This window comes from Perognathus longimembris, chromosome 17, assembly GCF_023159225.1.
Source record: "Perognathus longimembris pacificus isolate PPM17 chromosome 17, ASM2315922v1, whole genome shotgun sequence".
Classification (NCBI taxonomy): Eukaryota; Metazoa; Chordata; class Mammalia; order Rodentia; family Heteromyidae; genus Perognathus; species Perognathus longimembris.
This window is the reverse complement of record NC_063177.1, coordinates 42,579,244-42,588,806: the sequence shown is the minus strand read 5'-3', so window position 1 is coordinate 42,588,806 and position 9,563 is coordinate 42,579,244. Positions and strand designations below refer to the sequence as shown.

Genomic DNA, 9,563 nt, shown 5'->3' with positions numbered 1-9,563 from the left:
GGCTCAGTTCCCATCCTCCTTCTTCCCTTTGGATATTTCCAGTGTTTCTGCAGTGGCCACAGGACCACAGTTGATGGAATGACTGTTTATGGTACCACAATTTACAGCAAGTGAGTAAAGGAGCTCCCAACCCATAATCCATTTCAGTCCTATTAGCCCCAGTCAGAGCCTTGGAGCATAAAATGATTTAAAGTCCTACCTTGGCTGCATCATAAATCTAGAAGCCCATGTATCACATTTCCCAGAATAAGGAGGCGCTTTCCTGAGCTGATGAATGGAGTCCTAGCTACCCACTAAACCCCGCCTGCTCCTCTCAAGAGAAATGGACTTTGGCTCTTCTAATTCTGCATGTTTTCTCTATACTTACCATCTCTTGGCTGCCAGAGGAGCACCCCAGAGCTTCCTCTCTTCTGTGCTGATCTGGTAGGCCAGCATGTTTGGGTCATCCACCATGTTTGCTGGTTGTACTGGGCCAACTTCAGGCATAGGAAGAGATCTGAAATCCTCCTGGATGTCATTTCACCTCCATCTTGGCCCTCAGCAAGGCCTGGAGTCCACTGGACTTTCACAGGAGACTCTCATGGGGATGGCAGAGGCTTCTCCTAGTGCAAAATACACAGAAACACCCCCCTCCCCCAAGGCTCAGAGTGATCACGTTTCCTGCCCTGGCCTCTCTGCCTACTTGCTGGATATGCCTTTCTAGAAAGGCAATTTTACTGGAAAGGTAGTTAGGCTGTCCCACTTCTGACCTAGAAGAAGGATGAGCTTTTGATCATGGAGTTTCAGAAGTTCTAGGGAACACTTGAAGCTGAGGTCACAAGCAGGTTGGGACTGGAAAAGACATGGAAGGTCAAAGAGTGATAAAATACAAAAGATAAGCCAAGGGAACAAAGAGCTTCCAGCTCACCTAGGCTCATAATTCTCAAAATGTGTGCGTGGTGTGGTGGTGGTGGTAGTGGTGTGTGTGTGTGTGTGTGTGTTTCTGGGAATTAAATCAGGGTCTTGAACATGCTTGGCAAGTACTCTATCACTGAGCTACCTCTCTAGTCCCTCAAATTACTTTCTAGCAGATATTACCCTCCAAAGGACCTGCCTGCCTCACCATCAAAAATAAAGAGAGAGATCACTCTAAGTGAACAGGGGCCCTCACTATGATTCTGAGTTTTTAACTGAGTTTCTGATCAGGGAAGTGATTTGTTCAGCAAAACTATAGTTGAGATGCTGAAAACCTACAAAACCAGAGTCGGGGCATTAATTGGCATGTCTCTAAAACTAGAGGTGGGGAGTGGGGGGTGAAGCAAAATAGGGCTAGGGACAGAGTTACTAGATATAAAACAGAGTACCACCCTTGCTTGTGGCTGCTACTTTGAATGGAGATCAATAGAAGATTCTGGGGGCCCCAGTGAAAGGCTCACTGAGGGGAGGCCAGACCTTCAACAATCTTTCCTGGCTTTTCTCCACCTCGGGCCTTGGGAGATATTTTCAGGGCAATCCCTTACCACATTCAATTCCTGTCAGGCAGTTAACACTCTGAATAAAATATCAATTCCTCACCTAGAAAAGCTCCAAGCAGAAAGTCAATTGAAGCTGACCCAAGTCTAAACTGGGTCTTAATTCTTGTGACACTGCTGGCCCCAGCAAATGCCTGACTCATTTTCAGAAGCTGAACAAGTGCTGGATACTCATTTTCTGGCTGGGGGATTTCAGATGGCTAAGAGCTGGGGACTGAGGAAAGGAAAAATGCTTGCCTTCTCTTCCCCTGCCTTTCCCAGTCTAACTTCCTCTTAAGCTGCTGTACCATTATTGTTGTATGTAAATGTAGAAGGGAAAGAACAAATGGGACTTCCTAGGGCAAATGTCACAGGAGATGCCCCTGTCCCCTTTCTGCTAAACCAGGACCTCTGGAGGAGCCCAGCAATCCTTGATCTCAAGTTTGAGTGAAATACTCTTAGCACCAGAGAATGTGAATAGGGCCACTAGAGATCAGGTCCTAAGAGAATGGAGCCTGGGAACTAGGATTAGAATGAAAAAGGAATCCCACTCTGAAAAATAATAAATGTTGGTCAGGAGATAGACAAGTTGGAACTCATATGCATCTCTGGTAGGAATGTAAAATGGTACCACCTTTGTGGGAATGAGTTCCAATGGTTCTTCAAAAAGCTAACCATGGAATTCCTACTTGATCCAGCAATTCCACTCCTGGGTATATACCCAAAAGGAAATGACAGCAAGGAACTCAAACAAATGCTCATACACCAACATTCAATGCGGCATTACTTGCAATAGTCAAACCATGGAACCAATCCATGTTCAACCTGTGAATGGATAAACAAAATGTATGCATGCAATGGAATAGCGTTCTGCCACAAAAAAAAAAAAGAAGAAATCCTGACTCATGCTACAACATGGGTGAGACACTATGTTAAGTGAGATAAAACTTGGTACCAAAGACAAATATTGTGTGAATCTCCTTCTAGGAGGGGCAAATTCATTGGAAGAAACTAGAAGTTACAAGGGATAGTGGAGACATGGAAACCTTGCTTCAAGGTCCAAGTCTCTGTGGTAGAAACATTTTAGAGACAGTGATGCTGATTGTACAACCTGCACAATATACCGTTAACTTATACCCCCCCCAAAAAAATGGTTAAAATGCTTATGAAGTCTAGCACTTGGGAGGTGGAAGCAGAAAGATTAGCTTGGGATAGATCAAGACTTTATTTTAAAAAGTGAAAAGTTAAAATAGTAAACTTTGGATTATGTATGTTTTAACACACATGCACATCCTTTGCTTTGGACGGAAAAGTCAACTTCCAGGTGAGCTCAGCTCAGGGAGAAGGATCCTGACTCCTACCCTACACCCTCATTATCTTGTGAAGTGCCAAAGCTCAACCTGACAGGGGACAGGGTAGCAATAGGGCCAGTGGGCATGAAGTCTGGTGGGCTAGACAGAGATAGAGAAGGGGAAAGTGAGAGTTCAGTACAGTCACACAAAGTTAGAGCCTTTAGAGCCACCTTAGAGCTCATGGGCATGTGGTCAGGTGATCAGCAAAGGCTAACAGATCCAAAATGGACCTGGATTCAGAGGACTGTGGGGACCAGATAAGGGTCCCAGCTAAGTGAGCCTCAAAGCACACAGTAGCCTCTGTTCCCTGAGGCTGGCCACAGAAGATCACACACAAGATCATTATGCGGTCAATGTACAGCTCTAGGAATATAATTGATGACATTAAATTATACAGGGCTTACATCTTACAGGACCTGTCCAGTAATCTAGGCTAGACTTATTGAGCACCCACTTGGGTATTCAGAGCCCTTTTCTAGTCTACAAAAGCAACTCCCTCCTATGTATGAACTTTAGTTTTCTCTGCCAAGAAACATGAAGCTGTACTGGGGTGAGGGTGGGGGAGCCCAAGTCCCTTCTGGCTGTGACCTTCCTGGCATTTAAGAAGGAGCACAAGGAGAGAGGCCCGAGTGAGAATCAGAGAGGGAAGGAATTCACTGGAACTCAGGGCAACAGGTAGTCACATGGACAGTGGGTTGTATGAGGTCTCCTCCATTGGCATGACCTAACCAACCAGTGAGCCAATCTACAAACACTGTATGGGCTTTGGTATGCAATAAGGGAATATGGAGTATTACAAGTTTTTAAGCAATGACTGCTGCTGTGATTGGCAGCTCTGATTTATAAACACTCCACTTGCCTAATCATCTGTACCTACAATCCTTCAAATCGCAACAGCATCGAATCGAGCATTGCTGTGTCACAGAATGTGAGCAGTGCTGGAACAGTCTAGAGTCTTCTCCAGTAGAAGTACAGAAGTCTTGGCTGAGTCAGCACAAAACACCACTCCTGAGTCATCCCTCCACCTATGTTGCCCTTGATGCATGCCTTCAGTGCCCTTCTAGTTCTTTCCAAAAGCAACATCTCACTTTAAGGTTTACTCCCTAGGTGTAGTGGGTGATCAAAATTTCAGTTGACTCTCAACAACAGTGAATAGTTATTTAGTTGTTGTTGGTGGTGGTCATGGGGCTTGAGGTTGGCCTGGGCGCTGTCCCTGAGCTTGTCAGCTCAAGGCTAGCACTCTACCACTTGAGCCACAGCACCACTTCTGGTTTTTTTGGTGGTTCATTGGAGATAGGGTCTCACAGCCTTTCCTGCCTGGTCTGGCTTTGAACCACAATCCTCCTGAGAAGCTAGGATTACAGGCATGAGCCACTGGTGCATTGTGGCTTAGTGACTTGTATATATGGTTCTGGTAAATACTGAAGTCCGCAGAAGACACATGACTTGTTTTGCATTCTGGTTTTTTCAGCTTCAGGTCTAAGCTAGCCCTTCTCTCTTTGGGCTGCCCAGTCCTCCTTTATCTTGTGTGTTGTGATTTTGTTTTCTAGGCAACTGTCTGCTCCCCTAGCTGTGTAGACAGCCGCACAGGCAGGGAAGAACCATATCTGATCTTCCTCATGTCCCCCAGACCCTGCTCAGTACCAGGCCTCCCAGGGGTGCCTGCTCTATGATGACTCTCTTTCCAGAATTCTAACCCTGGATACCTAAAGGATTGCCATACATCTAAAATGTCATATAAATGTCTACAGGTTTTGAAGCCTGGGAATAAAACCCCTTGAAGACATTGAACCCCAAATTAGGAGGGAGTCCAGGATATTTAGGAAGCCACTAGTGCAAATAAAAAAAAAAGAGATTCTTTTTTCCCCTTTATTGTCTTATATTGGGGCTCCTGGGTGGAAGCAGGATCACCATGAACCCTGCAGGGGAGCCCATGTACCCCTTCCCAAACCTGTCTTGGGCCATCCTTGTGTCTCCCTGCCTCTTGCCCAGCCCCCTCTCTAGCTGAGCTAGCCTCTGCTCTCCAGATACCACCCTGCCAAGAGGCTTGTCTGGTAGGAATTGTTTTGCATCTGCTTCATTCGCCAACCTTTTTAAATGCATGTGCAGGTTTGTGTTTGGTACACTGTGTCTCTAATTCTATGTCTAAAATTCTGTGAGAATTTTCAGGCAGGTCACCTTAAGAGAATGGTTTTTATTTTTTATTTTTTTATTTCTTCCTTCCAGCCTTGTCAGGCTGTAGCTCAATGCAAATGGGAGAACAGAATCATAAAGCAAGCCTGGGACTTCCAAAGGCCCTGGCCTGGCTAATTATCTCCACTATGCCTAATGGGTTGAGAGCCATGCCACTGGACTGGAAGATAAACTGAGATGCCTATTGCCTCTCTACCCCCACAGTCCAGGCCAACCCAGACAACAAAATGGAAACAGCATTTTGTGGGGTCAACTCTTTCAGGCTTACAGATGAGAAAAAAAGAGGTTCTGGAAGAAGAATTCCTCAAGGTCACTCTGTCAGGGTCTGGTCACCTCTCTAAACAGATGAGGAAGACTTCAGAAATCATAGTAGATTTGTTTGTTTGTTGTTGCTGCTGGTGGTTAAAAATTCTAAGGGAAAGCAAAGTGCTGGTGGCTCACAGCTATAATCCTAGCAACTCAGGAGGCTGAGATCTGAGGATCACAGTACAAAGCCAGACCAGGTAAGACAGTCCATGAGACTCTTATCTCCAATTAGCCATCAAAAAGCCAGAAGTGGAGATGTGGCTCAAGTGGGAGAGTACCAGCTTTTGGGGGATGGGGGGAAGCTAAGGGACAGAACTCAGGCCTTAAGTTTAAGCCTCAGTACAGGCACAATTAATAGAGATAGATGATAGATAGATAGATAGATAGATAGATAGATAGATAGATAGATAGATAGATAGATAGATAGATAAAATAATAAATGTAAGAAAAAAAGAAACCACTTAGAGGTTGTCTTCAGTCTGGAGTTTTCCAGACATTTGTAGTCCAATCAGCTCAGAAAGGCCCAGACAGTGCTAGAGACAACTGTGGGGACAGGGCTGGCAGCTTGGCTCCAGACCAAGTGTCCAAATGTGGAGCTGCCAACTCTGTGTGATGACATTTGACTCCAGCCCCACGAGAGGGCCCTGTGTCTGACAGAGGGCCGCAGGAAGCAGCTGAGCCTTCTCTTCCAGCTCAGGCTGCAGAGGTCACTGTGCATCCTTTCAGACATTTCCTTTCAGAGGCAAGACAGAGCAGCATGAATGGCTCCTCCGCACCCAGGGGCCTGACACGGGCAGGGGACCACCTGCATCCTAACTCACCTGGGGCTCTGCTCTCCCAGCCAGCTTTCCGCGCCCGCCCCACCTCCCACCTTGATGCCACCTGCGTAGATCACAGAGCTCCCAGAGTTCTGAGTGGATCAGATGCAGAGACAGAAACTGAAAAGGGCTCAGACCAGTGCCTTGCAAATGGTAGGCATTTAGCAAGTATTTGCTGAGACAAAGATTTAGAAAACAAAATGCATTATCTCGAAGCTAGAGGAGCAAGAGTGTTGGAGGAAGATGCTTGGTAGGATACCTGCTCCCCACGATTCATGGGCCTGGCCAGAGGACAATTTATGGAGAGCTAGAAAGTTCATGCTTGAGGCCCTCTACTTGCAAAGGTCCCTTCCCCAAGCCCTGTACCCAATTTTGTATCTATAAATTTTGTGGTGTTCTTCTTAGAAAAAGTACTCAAATTTAAGTAAGCTTCGGGCTTCAAAAAACCTAAATCCATTTCTAGTCTCATTTTATAAACTCTGAGCCCTACAATGGAGGAAACAATCCTAGCATTAGGTGGACGAATGCAGCAATGGTACTCACTGGACACTAGGTTGAAAATGAACTATACAACATGGTGGTGGGAATGGGAGGGAAAAACTGGGAGCAAGCCATATATATACATATATATATATATATATATATATATCTTATGTAGCTGTAACCCCCTTTGCACATCACCTTTATAAAAACAATTTTTTTTAAATTTCAAAATGGAAGTTGGTCGCTGCTGCTGGCATGGGTCGCATCGCCGCCGTGTCCCAGAACATGGGCATCAGCAAAAATGGGGACCTCCCTTGGCCCCCGCTCAGGAATGAATACAAGTATTTCCAGAGAATGACCACAGCCTCTACAGTAGACGGTAAACAGAATCTGGTGATTCTGGGTAGGAAAACCTGGTTCTCCATTCCTGAGAAGAATCGGCCTTTAAAGGACAGAATTAATATAGTTCTTAGTAGAGAGCTCAAGGAACCTCCACAAGGAGCTCATTTTCTGGCCAAAAGTTTAGATGAAGCCTTAAAACTTATTGAGCAACCAGAATTAGACAATAAAGTAGACATGGTTTGGATAGTAGGAGGCAGTTCTGTTTATAAGGAAGCCATGAATCGGCCAGGCCATCTTAAACTATTTGTGACATGGATCATGCAGGAATTTGAAAGTGACACATTTTTTCCAGAAATTGATTTGGAAAAATACAAACTGCTTCCAGAGTACCCTGGCGTGCTCTCTGAGGTCCAGGAGGAAAAGGGCATTAAGTACAAATCTGAAGTATACGAAAAGAATGATTAATGTAAAGATGTTTTCTACTTTATTTCAAGTTATGCCCAAATCCCCCCCACCTTGAAATTAATGTATTTTTGCATTGGAGAAAGAGACTTACATTTCCATCTATAAAAAAAAAAAAGATTCAAAATGATGTCCTGTGCCAGGTGCCACAGGGTCACACCTGCAAGCCCAGCTACTCAGGAGGCTGAGATCTGAGGATGGCAGTTCAAAGCCAGCAAAGACAGGAAATTTTGTGAAACTCTTATCTCCAATTTAACCAGCAAAAAATCAGAAGCAGAGCTGTGGCTCAAATAGTTAGTAGAGGGCTAGCTTTGGACAGTGCCCAGGCCCTGAGTTCAAGCCCCATGACCAAAAAAAAAGAAAGAAAGAAAGAAAGAAAGAAAAGAAAATACAGTATACACACATACACACACACACACACACACACACACACACACACACACACACTCACTTTCATTTTCAAGGATATGGAAAGCCCTGGAGATCATCTTGTTAAGGGAAAAAGCGAGACCCAGAAAGACAAATGCCACATGATCTCTCTCCTGCGTGGAATCTAAAGAGTTAATTGCATGGAAATTAAGAGTGGAATGGTAATTGTCAGACTTAGGGGCAGAGGAGAGTGGGAGAATGGGGGGAGATTGATCAATAGGAACTAAGTTACAGAGGATAGGAGTAAGAAGTTCTGGGGTAACTGTAGATAATGATAATGTAGTACATATTTCAAAGAGCTGGAGAAAAGATTGTGAATGTTTCTACTAAAGAAATGTTTAGCCATGTTCTGGTGGCTTATGCCTGTAATCCTAGCTACTCAGGAAGCTGAGATCTGAGGATCGAGGTTCAAAGCCAGCCCAGGCATAAAAGTCCCTGTGAGACTCTTATCTCCAATTAACCACCAGAAGTGGCGCTGTGGCTCAAAGTGGTTGAGCACTAGCCTTAAGCAAAAAAAGCTCAAGGAGAGTGCCCAGGCCCTGAGTTAAAGCCCCACAACCAACCAACAAAAAAATGTTTGATCAGATTGATATGTTTAGCACATTATACAACATATGCATGTTTTGAAACCTCACAGAGTACTCCATAAATATGTATAAACTTTATGTGAGTGTATGTCAGTTTAAAAAGTATGTTTAAGGGCTAGGAATATGGCCTAGTGATAAAGTACTTGCCTTGTATACATGAAGCCCTGGGTTCATTTCCTCAGCACCACATATATACAAAAAGCCAGGAGTGGATCTGTGGCTCAAGTGGTAGAGTGTTAGCCTTGAGCACAAAGAAGCCAGGGACAGTGCTCAGGCCCTGAGTTCAAGCCCCAGGACTGGCAAAACAAAACAAAAAGTATGTTTAATTGAATTTTTTAAAATGTTTTAAACTCTTTAATTTCACCTCGCAAACTTGGCAAATTGAAGACATCAATTTATTGTTGCTTTTATTTTTTCTGAAACAGCACTAAAATTGGAGTTAAGAAATAGAAAAGGGATAAGCCCACAAGAACAAAAAGAACAAGAGAAAAAAAAAAGCCAGCAGAAGAGAAAAGCTGTCAACAGATTTGGGGAAGCTGGAAAGCAGGTGGAGGCGTCATGAGCACTGAGGCATGGGAAGACCATGTGCCCACACAGGGGGAGCTGGTGTGAGCGGAGCCAATGCAAGCTGAGGAATCTTGGCAGGGCCCAGCATTTCAGGGGCAGGGACTGCAAGCGAGGAGGACTTGTGGGATGGGAAAAACAGGCAATTCAGCTGAAAGTTAGCCTAAGGGTTGAGGGCATGCCTCAAGTGGTAGAGCACTTGTCCAGCAAGAGCCAGGTCCTAGGTTCAACTCCCAGTACAGGAAAGAAAGAGGGAAGGAGAAGGGAAGGAGGGAAGGGGGAAGGGAGGAAGGAAGAAAAAAAAAGAAGGGGTTAGGCTAACAAGGGGAATTAAATGAGGATGAATATGGCCAAAATAGACTGCATCTATGAAAACAAAACAATAAAATCTGTTGAAATTCTTTTGGGAAGAAGGAAATGAGAGCAATGAGGAGTGAGTTTAGTTGGAATAAACATGTATAGACATGTGTAAACATGTGTAGAAATGTTGCAATGAAATCCTGTTCTATAAAACTAATGTAAGCTAATAAAAAAGGA

At 44.5% G+C, this 9,563-nt stretch overlaps 1 protein-coding gene across 1 annotated transcript; it reads left to right on the top strand.

Annotated features, from left to right (window-relative positions):
• Positions 1–6,897: 6,897 nt before the first annotated feature.
• Positions 6,898–7,513, top strand: LOC125366288 (dihydrofolate reductase-like). Its single transcript, XM_048366876.1, has one exon. The coding sequence runs from the start codon at positions 6,898–6,900 to the stop codon at positions 7,447–7,449; it is 552 nt and encodes a 183-aa protein (XP_048222833.1). The 3' UTR covers positions 7,450–7,513.
• The last annotated feature ends 2,050 nt before the right edge of the window (positions 7,514–9,563 follow it).